Source organism: Neovison vison, chromosome 8, assembly GCF_020171115.1.
Source record: "Neovison vison isolate M4711 chromosome 8, ASM_NN_V1, whole genome shotgun sequence".
Lineage (NCBI taxonomy): Eukaryota > Metazoa > Chordata > Mammalia > Carnivora > Mustelidae > Neogale > Neogale vison.
In genome coordinates, this window is record NC_058098.1 from 7,770,724 (window position 1) to 7,786,972 (window position 16,249).

The following is a 16,249-nucleotide window of genomic DNA, read 5'->3' on the forward strand; positions in this document are numbered from 1 at the left end:
ATAGGAGAGCTCCTACTTTCCTTGTGGCAAGAAATTTTTCACAACTTTTTTAAACTATGAGAGCCGATGTAAACCTGTCACCAGCTGTATCTGGCCTGTGCTCAGGAGCTGATTCTCTGACTTTGCCCTCCGCCCTGCCCTGCTCTCTCCCCAGCACGCCTGCCCCCGCCCCCGGCTCCCTGCTTCCTGGGCTTCCACGAGTCTGTGCACCAGAGTGAGCGTAGTATCTGGAATCCCTCCTTCCCTCACTTTGTGATGAAACCCACCTGCTAACCGCCAAATTACTCTAAAATACCGCTCTAATCATGTAGCTCACTTTCTATTCAAAGCCCTTTAGAGACTCCCCGTGGCCTCCAGCTGTCAAATTATGTCCATCGCCATTGCCTTCCCCTCCGACCTCCCCGTTAGCCTGCTTTTCACTAGAGCTCTTAAGACCTGGACAAGCCTGGTGGTGATTGTGGAGATGGGAAGAAATGGACAGGCTCGAGATGGATTTAAAAATTAAAGTCATGGGGCGCCTGGGTGGCTCAATGGGTTAAAGCCTCTGCCTTTGGCTCGGGTCATGATCCCAGGGTTCTAGGATCAGCGAGTCTGGCTCTCTGTTCAGCAGGGAACCTGCTTCCCCCTACCCTCTCTCTGCCTACTTGTGATCTCTGTCAAATAAATAAATAAAATCTTTTTAAAAAAACTAAAGTCAGTAGCACCAGCTCTTATGACCCTCCGTACAAATAATCCAATCCCTCCTTCCTACGAAAACCTAGATAAGATGTAGTGTGTGGGGCATGTGAGTTTGCAAACTGGCTGCCTGGTGGTCAAATTTAGTCTACGAATATCTTCTGTTTAACCTGCAATGCTTAAAAAAAAAAAAATGAAAGAAAAGAAAAAAAAGAAAGAAAAGGAAAGAAAAACTGCAGTCTAAAATTAGTGATTGAGGGCACCTGGGTGGCTCAGTGAGTTAAGCCTCTGCCTTCAGCTCAGGTCATGAGCTCAGGGTCCTGGGACCAAGTCCGGCATCGGGCTCTCTGCTTGGCAGGGAGGCTGCTTCCTCTACTCTCTCTCCTGTGCCTGCCTCTCTGCCTAGTTGTGATCTCTTTGTCAAATAAATAAAATCTTTAAAAAAAATAAGTAAAATAAAATAAAATCAGTGATTGCTGATTGTATATAAAAATCAGAATTCTAGGGGCACCCGGATGGCTCAGTCTGCGAGGTGCCTGACTTGTTTTTGGCTCAGGTCATGATCTCAGGGGGGTGAGATCAAGTCCCATATCCAGCTCAATGCCCAGCAGAGACTGCTAGAGATATCCCTCTCTTCCCCTCCCTCTGCCCCCTATTCCCACTCACACACTTGTTCTCCATCTCTCTTTAAATAAATAAAATCTTAAAAAAAAAAATTCCTGTCAAATTCCTGTCAAAAAGTTAGCGGTGACAAATCCAGACCAAACTTCCATGTGGCAACTACCGGCTAGAGTTGACTGTCAGCTGCCTCTTCAGACGCTGGGCATGCCCTTTACATCTTCATCCAGACCTACTAACAAACACAAGGCTTATGGATACTTGAGAAATGAATTTAAAATGGGAATGAAATATTCCTGTTGTCCTAGAACTCCACAGGTAACTACAGAAAACAAGGTATAAAGTTAGCAGCAATATAGAACATCTCGTCTGCCTCTCACCCATACCCTCGGATGCTTCCTTGTATTATTAGGCTCACTGGCTCACGTGTTCACAAAATGTGAAGTACCCATCAGTTACATAATTCAGTTTCTGGCACGTAAACAAGACAAGACTTCACTGTTACAATTTCCAAATGACTCAGCTCTAGCCATCCTCCTGTGCTGGATCTTCCACTGGCCTTCCAGATGCATCCACGTAGCACCCCTCTCCAGCTCGGAAACAGACAGACTTTAATTAACTGCATCTGGATTCCAGTTGGGCTTGGCCAATGGTGGGCACCAGCTGGGTTTTGGAGGGACAATGAGGCTGGCGGTCTCGTCTCCCAGACCTGTCCCCGCAGGGCTGTGGTAGGGGCTGGCTGGGTCCCGCTTCAAACGAAGGCAGCCCTTTCCTGAGTTCCAGAGGGAAGGCAGTGGCTGCTCCCTCAGCCTCCGAGGCTACACAGCCCTCCTAGTGGTTGCCTGCACCTCTGGAATCTTGGCGAGAGTTCCCTCCAACTCTAATCGGAGGGTCTACCTACCTCCTGCTGTAACCTGATGGTGTATGCCTCCAGTCTCACCTCTCTGAGCAGTAACCCAATGTGCGCAGGAAAAAATACCCTCGTAAGAATCATTTTCTACAATCTGACTATCAGTATTTGGGAACATTCAGAAGCAGCAATTTAGAAGTTTGCTTTTATGTCTTTAAGAATTTTAGAGTTACATATTTTCTCTTTAAGCCTGAATCGCTTCTAAGTATTTAACCAAAATATGACACAGGCAATGTTTAACCTTGAAGGTTAAAAAGTGACCTAAAATTATGTATACCTAATATCTAAAATTACGTATACCTAATCCTAGAAATAGCCCATTTTTTATTATGAGCCTTCCATTTGGTCTTTTGGTGTATTGGTGCCATCTGCTGGAACATTAAGAAAATTAGGTTTCTCCAAATCCCAAAACAGGTAGGGGTACAGGGCAGAGAGGGGAAAATAGTAAGGGGGTAAATGTACTCTTTAAATATGTAGTTGCTTAGGGCACCTGGGTGGCTCAGTGGGTTAAAGCCTCTGCCTTCGGCTCAGGTCGTGATCCCAGAGTCCTGGCTCTCTACTCTGAGGGGTGCCTGCTTCCTTCTCTCTCTCTCTGCCTGCCTCTCTGCCTACTTGTGATCTTTGTCTAATAAATAGATAAATTCTTTAAAAAAAAAAAATGTAGTTACTTAACTTCCACATCATTATCAATATAAACCCCAGTTAACTACAAAGCTCTACAGTGAAGTTTAAAAATTAGAATAAAGAAAACCCTACATATTTCTTGCTCTTGATCTATTTCTTGGTTTCTAAATATTCCGCCATTCTGCTCTATGTATGAAACTCAACACGCCCCAACATGTCCCAACATGTCTCAACCCTGCCTGGTTCTTTTACCACGACCCAGGACACTGATGTATAAGTAAGAGACACATGCAATATGTCTAGATAGAACATGCATTACGTATATACAAATGCAACGTGTACTTATTTTTAGCATCTCACAGAGTTTTGGTGGTAGAGTGAGGAGACAGATGCAGGATGGGGTCTTTCTTTTCTTTTTCATTTATTTGACAGACAGATCACAAGTAGGCAGAAAGGCAGGCAGAGAGAGACAGGAGAAGGAGGCAGGCTCCCTGCTGAGCAGAGAGCCCGATGCAGGACTCGATCCCAGGACCCTGAGATCATGACCTGAGCTGAAGGCAGAGGCTTTAACCACTGAGCCACCCAGGCGCCCCGGATGGGGTCTTTCTAAAGTGCTTTCGCCACCTCCAAACAGCAACTGGAAGAGACATATACGGACAGTATGACCCAACCGTTCAGAGTTCTCATAAAAACTGCCACACGTATTCTAAATAATATAGAAACGTAAAAGGTTGCTTAACCGATTTTAATAACGTGACATAAAGCCCCTACACTTGATAGAATCGTTATGCAAAATACATAGATGAATACTGTCTTCTCTTAAAAATATAAAATAAATAAGCAAGACATGTGAAAATAGGCAAGTTTCCATTAAATAAATGAAAATTTTAAAAAAAGAAACTTTTGCTTTCCATATCATTTGAAGAAGGGAAATTATCATTTTAAACAATATTCAAGTTTATTAAACAAATTAAAAAAAAAGTATTATAAAATGTTTAACTGTCATCAGCTTCGAGGTTTATGTTGCTCCCAAATTTTGCATATAACTGAACTTTCAGATCCGCTAACACTCGCTGAATTGATTCCACTCTGGCTTCTAAGGCGTCGATTTCTTCTTGCAAATTTTTCTGCGGGAAAAAAAAAATTGTTTAAATTAATTCTATTCAGTGCATGGTTTCTGAGCATCTGGGGATGAAATAATATTTGGGAAGAATTTTAGGTCAAACTTTCTAAACTTGGGACAGGCGGCTAAATAACAGCGATTATTAAATCTAAACCAAAAGTCTGAATGCGGCCATTTTTAATTCATGATTTATACTTGCTTATTATAGAATAAATCAAGCCCATTGGTTTTTGCTGATTTATAAAACAAAATGGATGAGAAAATTAATTCCTAAATCATTACACCCTAATAAAGAAAGAACTTCTATACAAACTCTCCTGGTAAACAGTTTTATCACAGGCCTGGCTTCTAACAACTTCTTCCAACTTCCCACAAAAATAACTACAAAACTAGAAGAAACAATAAAAACTCACACGGCCACCAATAATTAAGAATAACAACCTACAGTGAGAATCTGGGAGAAATTTTCACAACCGGGAGGTCCCTGGAACTACTCTGAGAGGGAATGCTAACAAGGGGCCTCGTTTGGGACACAGAGCAGCGCTGCCCATGTGAAATGCAGGGAACGTCAGACATTCCTTCCTGGCCAGGATCAAAAAAAGGATTTCTTGGGATGCCTGGCTGGCTCAGTTGGCTAAGCGTCTGCCTTCCGCACAGGTCATGATCTCAGGGTCCTGGGATGGAGTCCCACATTGGGCTCCTTGCTCAACGGGCGCCTGCTTCGCCCTCTGCCTGCTGCTCCCCCTCTCACACACAAATAAGTAAATAAAATCTTAGGAAAAAAAAAAAGAAAGAAAAGAAAAGAAGGAGGATTTCTCCTAAACATGACCAAAAAAATACGAAGTTGCACAAATGGCATATCCATCAATATCAGGAAGAAGGCAAGAATGCCTAGCACTGACAGTGTTACTCTTAGAAATCTGGCTGACGAATCTCAAAAGTATGGCCCCCAGATTACTTGGAAACTCGTTAGAAACACAAATTCTGGGGCTGCACTCCAGGCCTCCTGATTTGGAAATTCCTGGGATGTCAGTGATTGGAATTTTCAACAAGCCCTCCGGGGAACTGTGATGCATGCTAAAGGCTTGAGAACCACAGCTATAAGAAACAGAAATAAGACGTACGACTATTAGAAAGGAGATAAAACTTCTTCAGTTCATGAGTGAAATTACAGCATGCTAAGAAAATGATCTTAAGAGCACAAGCCCTATCAGGTATCACTCATTTCGTCAAAGCTCCTGAAAGGCTCCTCTTCGCCTTAGGGCCGGGGGAGCAAATACTGCAGCCCACAGGCCAGCCCTAGCCTGACACTTGTCCGTGCAGTCTTCCCGGAACACAGCCACGGACATGCGTTCACACGTCCTGCTTTCATGGCGATTGTGACCGAGACGGGGGGGAAGGGCGGATGGGGGGGTTCCCAAAGCCAGAGACACCTGCTGTCCGGTCTGACACAGAGCGCTTGCTGACCCCTGCCAAAGTCATCCATGTACCAACTCAACCGAGTTCTTCAAGATGGGGCCGTACTTTCAGATGCTCCCAAATCTGCAGCAAATTAGAACTTCACTTAGTTGTGTTTGTGTGCCATGATCTTTTTACGACCATTTACACACGACCATCCCACATCAGCCTGGAACACCCTGCCCCGCCCCCCGCACCGGTGCGGCAAGCACCCACTTGCCGTAGCGTCGTCTCCTTCCCGGGGAGCCCCTCCTGCCCGGGCGCATCCTCTGCTCCATGTCCTTCAGCACCTCTAGGCCCAACCACCTTCCGTCCATTGCTAGTCAGGCTTGCGAAGTTCCTCTTTGCAATTACACCATCTACTCCCTGCGAGCTGGCCCCAGGCCTATTTCGTTGTCCTCCCCGAGCCCCGGCTCACGGCAGACCCTGACAGAGTAAGCACTCAACAAATACTTCTGGAATGAATGAACGAATGAACGAATGAATAAAGGTTCACTAGCTGTGGCGGGGGGGAAACCGGAGGGCGGCATGTCCACGGTTGCGACAAAAACCATAAACCAGCTTGAAATACTTCCCACAGGATAAAAACAACAAAAATTTTAAAAAATTTAACAAAGGTTTAAAAAAGAACAAAATTATAAAATTTTACTGTGGAAGAAAAGATTTAAACACAAGGGGAAGCACCAATGTTTCTGCATAGAAAGATTTAGGAGTAAAATTGTTAGTTCTTCCCACAGGTTATTAAAGATAGGTTTAATTCAGATGAATTTTTGCTTTCTATGATATTTGAAGAAGGAAGACTAACACTTTAAGTAATATCCAGATTAATTAAGCAAACTGCAAAAGAATCAGAAAATGTTTGATTGCCATCAGCTTCTCATCCACAATGTGACTGTTCCTTTCATAGACAGTTGAGGGCGTGTGAATTGGAAACTAATTTCACAGCATCCCTCCAATGCCTCAGATGTCGTCAATAAACCCATACTCTGACCCAATAATGACACCTGTCTGATTATTTCTTTAAAAGAATTTCCTAAATGTGAAAGGGACTCGGGTGTAAGAATGCTCACTGCAACGTTCCTGTAGGAAGATACTGGAAACAAATTCATGTTAACAGGAGGGCAGTGAACAGAATTGGTGTCCACCAGCATGACCTTCAACCGTTGTCAAAAATGATGTTTTTAAAGCATGTGTTCTTGGCCCAGAGCAGGCTCCCCATATGGATTTGCTGGGCAAATGAACATTAAATAGAACGAGAAAGTACTTCTGGTGGGAGGCTAACTGACCAAAATGTGAAGCAAATCCACAGAGAAGAGAAGGTGAAAACATAAAAGAGCCAATGAGAATGTTCATTATGGATGATTACCTTGAGCAATGGGATTACAGGTGATCTTCCTTTTCTACTTTATAATATTCTATAGTTTCCGCATAATTAGAGCATGGGTTCTGCAATCAAAAGGCCTCTCCCTCTGTATCACCTTGGTTAAGTCCCCGGACCTTTCTCAGCCTCTACCCCTCAATTCTAAATTGGCACGAACGGTCTGTGTCTCTCAGAGCCCTTGTCAGGATTGAATAAGATCATGCCTGCGAGGCTTTCCACACCACACCTGGGATGTTGTAAAAACCCATGGAGTATTATTACCTCGCACACATTACTACACTTGGAATTAGCCGGTTCTTTATAAAATGTACACCCTAATGGGAGTGTGAGCCTCCCTCACCCAGCATACCTTTGCTTCTTCTAACATTTCCTGTGTTTCTTCTTGAGAATGGCTAATGAAAACATCACCAATTTGATAAGGTATCATTAAGCAATCATCATCTGCAAGCATGATGTCCTCACAAGCATCTTCTAAATTCTGGAGTTGTTTCTAGAAACACAAAACAAACGGCAATGAAAAGCACACTCAAAACTCCCTGTTAGAGGCAAGAAGCCAATTTTTTTTATTATTTTTATTAACCTATAAGGTATTGTTTGCCCCAGAGGTACAGGTCTGTGAATCATCAGGCTTAAGCATCCCACCGCACTCACCACAGCACATGCCCTCCCCAACGTCCATCACCCAGCCACCCTCTCCCTACTCCCCAAGCCCCCAGCAACCCTCAGTTTGTTCTGTGAGAATAAGAGTCTCTTATGGTTTGTCTCCCTCCCGATCCCACCTTGTTTCATTTTTTTCCAAGAAGCCAATTGAATCTGGGGACACTACTTCTGAAAGACCCTTTTGCAAAGTACCATCACACTAGCCTTAAGACTTTATTACATTTCTAGATGGCGTTTCCTAAGGAAGCGCTCAAGAGCGAACTCATTGTCCTCAAGCTACTTCCAGACTGCTACGAGCACCCGTGGGGGACAGCAGGCCACTCAAAATGTCCTTCTCCCCTAACGGTTGCCACTTGGTGCATTCGGCCTTCCTAGGGTAGAACAGAAACAGAGCAAACCGCCATTTCTCAGCCTTGTCTGATGAGAGGCTGAAAGCAGCTACGAACATAAATTCCACCCACCAACCGCACTTGAACTGGACCTCCGCTCAGAGAGTCACACGAGGCGAGGCTGGGCACACAGGCCGGACGTGCGGCGCGGCCCCTGCTGGAGGTGGCGGCAGGCTCTGGGATCCCTAGAAATGGCAGCAGGTCCATCGCCAGCCCCGTTCTTGGAGGTGCGGTTCTGGGACCTGCTCCCGGAGCCCCAGCCCAGGCCCACCCCCTCAACAAGCTCTAAGCTCTCACACAGCCCTTCAACAAGGTCTTCTTTCTTTAACTAACCGGATTGGATTACATCATCTGCAACCAAGAGCCCAAACAGAATCACATATTGCTGAATTCGGTTTTAAAAAGCTCTAGTATGGGGCAAATGGGTGGCCCAGTCCATTAAGCCTCTGACTCTTGATTTCAGCTCAGGTCGTGATCCTGGGTTTGTGGGATCGAAACCCACATTGGGCTCCATGCTGGGCATGGAGCCCGCTTAGGATTCTCGCTCTCCCTCTCCCTCTGCCCCCCAAACCCCATTTGCATGCTCTCTCTGTCAAAAAAAGCTATAGTATAAAGACCTTTCCTTTTTCTTAAATAAGATGCACTTCTTTAGTACCTTTTTAACTTCTATTTCCTCCTTCAGCTCTGTGATTCTACTCGTGTTCCGTGCAAATTTGTTTATCTTTTGTTGATCTTCAAAAGTAACGTTGACATCTTCTGCAGCCTGAAAAAACATTTTAATTTTTTGCAGAATTAATTTTACTGGAGAAGTTATAGGTAAGCTTTTTCTCTGAAATAACTCAATAAACTATTTGCCCTTATAGAGTCAAGAATCGCAACAGGCACAGAAAATCACAAACAGAAGCTTTGTAAGTTTTTGCCCCACAAGCTCAAGATTTGTTCATACATCTGCCATCTCTTCTGATAGTCTAAGGAATAATGCCTAAGCTACAAGAACATTTCAAATATAAACAATTAAGTCCTGAACCCAGTCAGCCAACTTTAGCCTAGAGCAGAATTTCTTGAGGTACAACATTCTTTCATCAAGATAACCCAGGGAGCAAAAATGATGTGGTAGTGATTTCTGGTAAAGGTTTCATACCAGTTTCTGCTCTTAGAGTTAAAACCTGCATAAGCTTATTGAAGCCATCAGAAATCCGACAGTTTCAAATGTTTAACGCAAATGATATACTGGCTAGAGGGTTGTTATGCATTTCAGGGGCTATATTCCACACATGGTAAAAATTGTATTTCTTTAATGTAGAACTTGTTACATGTCTTCATATAAGAATAAGGATAGTATACCTAAGAATATATATAGTATACACAATATACAATAAAAGGATTAAAATCAAATGTTTAAAAATTTTAATGCTTAAATGTGTAAATTAGAGTACTTAGATGACATACAGTACCTGTAAAATCATAAAATAAAATTTATTGAGCTCTTACTATATATCAAGAACTTTCTAAGCACTTATCATCACTGTTACTCCTCCAATAAATCTTAGTAAGTAGGATCATTAGGAAGTAGCACCATTTTACAGATGGAGAAAGTACAGCACAGAGAGGGTAAAGAATTTCCCCAAAGTCACACAGCCAGTAAGGGGTGGAATTCGATGTCCACCCAGGAACCTGACGCAGGAGCCCACACAGGTCCACTAGCTCTTAGACACTGAAGGTGAGAATGCGTGTGGGCACGCAATCACACATATTTCTAAGAGTCAGCAGGAAATCCTTGGCTTTCATCAGTCTCAAAGGGGGACCATATACTTAAAAAAAAAAAAAAAATTAAATACCAGATTCTCCTTAGAGTTTTCCCTCATTTCTAAAATAAGAACAAGAACACTTGATTATAATGTAAAGGAGAAAAGAGAAGCTTCAACAAAGACTATTTTTGCTCTTTGCAATGATTTACAACAACCACGCCTCACCCCTTCACCCGGTCGCCCATGACCAGTCCCATAAGAGGTGTACACCATTTCTCCCGAGGTTGAAAGGCAACCTGTTGTGTCAAGCAAGACTAGCGCTCGGACAGAACACCGAGCCAGACACCCAGCGCTTAGCCCTCCGCTGACCCGGGCTCTCAACACACAACACTTAGACATGCATCAGGCTCAGCATCAGAGGCCCAGAAGACATCCTGAAAAATATCCTTCACATCACGATACATATAGTTTTGAATGTTCAACCTTGTGCGTGATCTTTGTGAATCTCGAAGTTGGGAAACGCTGCGCTGTACCAGAGAAACCAAAGGCAAGTCCATATTCAGATATCCTGGCATTCCGGTGATTTTGCCTACGTAAGAACTAGCAATTTCTGAAGCAAACAGGGAACGGAGAACTCTAGAGAGTTTCTGCTTGTCTGCTGAGTTTAAAGACTGAGGCCCTGAAAACCTAAATATAGATTTATAGAAGCATTTGTCATCCTGAGGCTTGAACGGGGTAACTCCCGTGAAAGCAAGTACCAGGAGGCCGGCCCGACACACAACGGAGGCTAATATATTCTTCCTGAATTTGAATGAAATCCTGCTTGATCAGACTCACATACACACGTTTCTGAAAAGCTCTGGAGGAATGTGGCCACCTGTTCCTCACTTTCCAAAGCAGGCATTTCCTGTCCTAGCCTCACGGCACAGCAGCCCCGGCGTGTACTTGGGACCCGGAGTCTGTTTCCTTAACGGTGGTTTTCTCGCTGGGGATTACGGGCTACGGTCGGCGCGTGAAGTCCGTGGCTAAGTGCGTGCCACCCAGGGCAGTTCTGTTTAGAGCAGAAAGTGAGAAGTCAGCACCTTCCATGACTAACGCCAGTGGCTTCTGTTTTCCGCTCACTGTTCTGGAACACTCCTACACTGCGTGAAGCTTCATTTTGGTGGTGAGGGGCTAGTTTTTTTTTTTTGTTTTTTTTTTCCCCAAAGATTTTATTTATTTATTTGACAGACAGAGATCACAAGTAGGCAGAGAAGCAGGCAGAGGGGGAGGAGGAAGCAGGCTCCCCGCCAAGCGGAGAACCCGAGGCAGGACTCGATTCCAGGAGCCTGGGATCATGCCCTGAGCCAAAGGCAGAGGCTTACCCCACTGGGCCACCCAGGCGCCCCGGGGCTAGTTCTTAACTGCGGATGCGCAGACACTAAGAAGTCCCTTTACCCCCTGAACATGCGTGCAGCCTGGCATGTCTTGTGTGTATGTTCCTCTGGAAGGGTCTTCACAGTTTTTCTCAGATTCTCAAGGGGATCTACACCCCAAAGGTTAAGGACTCCTGTGTTAAGAGAAGCCAGATGTACTCACGGCTGCTCACAAAGTCACGAGAACTCAAAGAGGAAGGAGGGTTTTGTGTGTGTGTGTGTGTGTGTGTGTGTGTTTCTTTCTTGACGCAGCACAGAGTGGTTGAAACAGTACTGGATTCACATCCAAGCAAGCAGGAACTTGGACAAATTATTCAATTTTTTTGTAGCCAACTCAGGTTTATTACTTGTAAAATGGGGGCGACAGTTGGTCCCACGTTGCAGGGGAGATGAAATGAGCACTCGAGGATGGAGTCCCCGTGCAGTCAATGAGCGCTGAGTGCTTTCTCCCCTGAGCAATGTTTACCGAAAAGTCATTACAGACGAAGAACAAAGATCTACGAGAAAATTCTGCTAGGCCAGGGAGAAATATAACTGCTCAAGATTCAAAGTGGAAATTAAAACTCCCTGGACCCCGACTGTACCCTTTTCTTCAGACTCAGCATCTTACGGGATTCTAGGAGGAAAGCGAACCACACTCAGTCTTGTCCCACTGGGTCTCGGCTATTACCAGCAGAATGTGGACTGACAGCGGAGTCCATCAGTGTATTAAAAGCCTAGAAGGAAATTCAGGCCAATTTCAGTCTGCCTTTATTTTTGTTTTTTGAAGATGTCTGCCAAGTCTCCATGATATGAAATCCCGCTTTGTATTTTTATTCACTTTTCACGCCCACAGTGCAGTCATTCATTTAACAACTACTTGGTAAACGTCCCCCATATTCCAGAGAGCTGCTGCCACAGGCCAACCTTCATGAAGGCCTGGCAGCGTACATTCTAGGGAAGGCGGCGGGCAAAAGACAAGGTGAAAAAGATGATACACGTGATGAGGAAAGCAAAACAGTATAAGGGTCGCAAGTGTTGGCAGATAAGGAATGAAGGGGGCTTCCTAGATAGAGGGGGTCAACGATGGCCTCTCCGTGGAGGGACCTTTGTACTCAGGATCAGGGACAGAATCAAACACAGTCCTCTGCTGGCCAGGAACCAATCCTTGGAAAGCAAACCTTTGGCGAGGAGAAGACTGAACCACCTCACCTACACATTCTCACCAGAAAAGCCATGACCCACTCGGATGTAAACGTGTTACAAACGCAAAGTACTCCAAATTGCAAACGGTTTTTATTAAACTCAAAAGGCTATCCCCATAATTCATGCTCACTCACTGACATGCCTGTTTGCTCCCAGGGCAGGCAGAGGGCCAGAGTGCACGTGCAGTTAACCCATCAGAAACTGTGCACAGCGCTGGAAAACACCTGCAGGAGGCTGGTGCCTCTCTCATGGCAATGTCTTACTAAGATAAGGAAGAAAATTCTCAGGCTCTGGCTGCCACCCACCCCTCAATATGTTCATTTACTATCTTGGCTCAACCTCCCCGGTTTCTCCGCCGGTCTGGCCACCCTTCTTTCAGCACCCGGGGTCTCTGTAGGTGATCCTCCCCCTCTCGAATGCCTCCTCCCTTTCCAACGTTCCCTTCCCCTCCTTAGGTCACCATACAGATCACACCTTCTCATGAAAGCGTTCTCTGGTCACCAAACAGACCCTACTCCAGCCCTCACGTCAAGAGTCCTTTTTTCATAGTTCTTAGCAGAGCTGGAAATTCTAGTTTTCTGTGTGACTATCGAGTAATGCTTGCCTCTTCCCCAGAACCTTAAGTTCCCCAACGCTATGAGGATAAGGAGTGGAAGCATTATTATTGCTCACCACGGCACATCACCTAAATCTGAAATTGTGCCACGGTACCTGCTCAAGAAGTTTGCCTAGTGAATGAAAATACGTTGGTAATCAAAAGTTTTGCCAAGTCCAAGGTTCAAATCGTTTCTCTACCATTTCCTCAACCTTTCCTTCATCTCTCTGCACTTCTGTTTGTATACCTGTCAAATGGGGTGCAGGGGGTTGGGGAGCCAACTAGTCCCATCTACTGAATCAAACACCATCACTCACAAAGGGCCCAATTTAAATACAAAAGAGAGGTGGGGTGAATCTCACCACGTTTTCGTACTCATCTGAATCCCCTTAACCCTGAGCCCTACCTCAGTACTCAATAGGAATTTGTAGATGACAGACCAATAATAGCATGAGCAAATCACCCTGGTTTGCCTGGGGCCAGGAACCCTACAACAGAAGTAGGGGGCTCAAACTATGCAAAATGCTGAGTAGGAGAGCCACGGAACTGGAAGCTGAAAGCAAGCAAGTCCCTCTGGGCAGGGGGCTCTTCGTCAGACCTGCTGCAAGTTAAAAACACAGGCTCTAGAGGCAGAAAGGATGTGCTCACTTTAAACCTAACTTTGCCTGCTACTTCAATCGTCTCATCTGTAAAGTAAGGATGAAAGTTTTGGGGGGTAAGACTAAAACAGGCACACAACTCTGGTAGACCCGTGCCTACCCGGCACACAAGAGAAAGAAAAGCCTCGGTTACACCAGATGCGGTTAGTCCCTTGCCCCTCCCCCATTTTGCTTTTCTTCTCTCCAGGTATTTTTAAGCACCTGTGCGCACCCGGTGAGTTACAAGCTGTCCACAGGGGTTCGGCCTGCTCGGGAGGATAAAAGGTGGGCTTTGGGAAAAACAAAATTAAAACCTGAGTTTGAACTCCAGCTCTGCTATTAGCTGAGTCATTTTGAGGCCACCAACCGCTCTGTTAAGTTTCTCCATCTGCAAAGTGGGAGGAAACCGCGTCTCTGCGAAGTCGCTGGGAGCCTCAGAGAGGACAAGCAGGCGGCTTCTCGGCCCCGACCCGTCGTCTACCCTCAGTATAGAGAGTTTCCGTCTGGAAGCAGAGGGACATCGAGTGTGGATGTGGGCGGCTCCGAGCTGGACACCAGGGCTCCGGGGCCAGATAACTCGGGGATGCTGTGCTCCTTACAGCTGTGTGACCTTGGGCAGGTGTCTCCACCTCTCTGGGCCTCCGCTTCCTCCTCTGCAAAGCACGGAGCCAGCAGCACCCCCGCTCGTCGACTTGCGAGGCTAAATGACAAGCCAGGTAAAATGCAGCCCGTGGGACCTTCGGCTTCTCCCACCGCAACGACAAGGCCTGGGCCGCGGGGTCCTCAGGCTCTCCACGGCCGTCTTCAGCACCGCGAGAGGCGACCCTGAGGTCCCCGAGGGTCCCGGCCCGCATGCCCCGCCTCGGCGGGCCGGGGGCCTCAGAAGACGTCCAGGGAGCGGGGCGCGGGGAGGCCTCGCCGCGGGGCCGCCCTGAGGGCCGGCGGCCTCGGCCCCCGGCCCCACGCCGGGCTTCAGAGCCGCACACCCCAGGCAGCCCGCGCCCGGCCCCCGGCTGCCGACCCCCGCCCGCCAGCCGAGCATCCCGCTCCCGGAGCGCCCCACTCACCGCCTTCTTCATGGTGGCCGCCATCTTGGGACTGGACTACGGCGCGCGGCGGGGAGGGCCGCGAGGGCGCGCTCGGGCCCCGGGCCGTCCGTCGCTCCCTGCGGGCCCAGGCCGTCCCCCCGCGTACGACCCTGTCTCCATACCCCTTCCTACTGCACCTTCTCCCCGTGACTCTTAACGGTCGGGACTCACGGAGGAAATACGTCCTGGAAGGACTTGGTACATGCCAATTAAAGGCACAGGCAACGCCCTGTGGGCCGACAGAAAGTGGGGGGTGTGGCGAACCGCCCCAGGGTCCCGCGGCGGACAGCAGGGGGCGCCCCGCGCGGCGAGGCGGGGGCCCCAAGTGCGCGGAAGGGAAGTTCTCTTTCATCAGTTCCACGAACTTTGTAAGAAATCGGCATAAAAACAAATGCCTTGGCTCTAGGATGTGAGATGTATGTGCCCTGTTAATTCTCTGATAATATAAAGGAGGACGTACTCCTGTTAATTTATTCACCAATGTTAACTGAGTAATTGACCCTATACCCCGACACTTGTGCCTCCCCAATTTTTTCCTTTTCCTGTGTGTGTGTGTGGATTCCTTTACACTCTTTAACAAGTATTGAAGACTTCAAAGATCTTCTGTTTGCATAGGTTATATTCATCGATATTTCTCATTTTAAAGAAATTAAAACAGAATTTTAAAAAATATTAATTCACTTAATAAATCAACCCATTCCATGTTAATATAAGTAACATCTTAAATTATATGAAATCTTTGGAAACTGGCATGGGCTTCTGAAAACAAGGAAGAGGAAGAAGGATGTAAGTGTTGGGCCAGCATCCAACAGCGGGGTTTTTTGTTACAAGGGGCTCTGGGTGGTGGGGCTGTTCACGGAGACAGTCTCATAGCCTGGGAGAGTGTCGATTGATCTGGACAGATGCACAGACAGTGGGCTGACTCCTGGCCACTGAGGTACGGGCTCTTCTCCTGACTCTGCACCTCACCATCTCTGTCCTCTCCCCAAACCCTCCTCAGCCCTGGTGTCCTTTGCGCTGATCTATTTCCCGGCAGGAGAACCAGTTCTATAAGTACAAATGGAGTCTTTCATGACTTCCATTAAGCATCCTCTCCTTTCCTTATATTTGAGCATTCCCAACCTCGCTTCTGGTTTTTTCCCTACCTGTCTGGACCAATAAGAGAAAGAAGCTTGTGGTGCCAATGGAAACCATTGGAGACTGCAGGTCAGGAAGAAAAAACAGCAGTCACCCCTTGAGAATACGATCTCCGCTCAGGGTGACTGAACACATCCCCTAACACCAAGCTGAAAACTGGCCATCCATTGGCTGGATCCGTGATATGGTGTTTGGGGCTTTTTTGTCTGTTTGGGGTTTTTTTGACCGACACTGTATTTTTCTTTAATTGAACGAACATATGAAAATTAGGAGATTGTACTCAACAATATCAGATTTTTTCTTCTGCTTAAGTTTGTAAAATCAACATCCTGGTGTCCGTGAGTCTACGTACATTCCTGAATGACAGCTGTTGCTGGCGATGATTAGGGAAGAACTATCGAGTTCACGGGCCCTCTCCGGGGCCCCTACAGACCCCCACCTGCCTCATCCTTGTGCTTACCTGTCAGGCTCTCCGGGTATATGCACTTGTCACCAGCCAGGCTTCTGTTCTAGCAGATCTAAATGGGTTTTTTGTGTGTACATGTGTTTGTTAGAACTCTGTACCATGCTAGATGCCTTCTCAAAAAGAAAGAGGAATCAGGCAA

At 46.4% G+C, this 16,249-nt stretch overlaps 1 protein-coding gene and 1 long non-coding RNA gene across 2 annotated transcripts; both read right to left on the minus strand.

Moving 5' to 3' along the window:
* Positions 1 to 3,372: 3,372 nt before the first annotated feature.
* Positions 3,373 to 14,569, minus strand: PFDN4 (prefoldin subunit 4). Its single transcript, XM_044262797.1, has 5 exons — positions 14,487 to 14,569; positions 8,494 to 8,601; positions 7,139 to 7,279; positions 3,828 to 3,954; positions 3,373 to 3,464 (listed from the first exon to the last, which is right to left on the minus strand). The coding sequence occupies exons 1-5, from the start codon at positions 14,508 to 14,510 to the stop codon at positions 3,394 to 3,396; spliced, it is 471 nt and encodes a 156-aa protein (XP_044118732.1). The 5' UTR covers positions 14,511 to 14,569; the 3' UTR covers positions 3,373 to 3,393.
* Positions 5,384 to 7,131, minus strand: LOC122915958. The gene is made up of 2 exons (XR_006386110.1): positions 5,625 to 7,131; positions 5,384 to 5,492 (listed from the first exon to the last, which is right to left on the minus strand). It is a non-coding gene; the product is annotated as an uncharacterized LOC122915958 (long non-coding RNA).
* Positions 14,570 to 16,249: the final 1,680 nt, after the last annotated feature.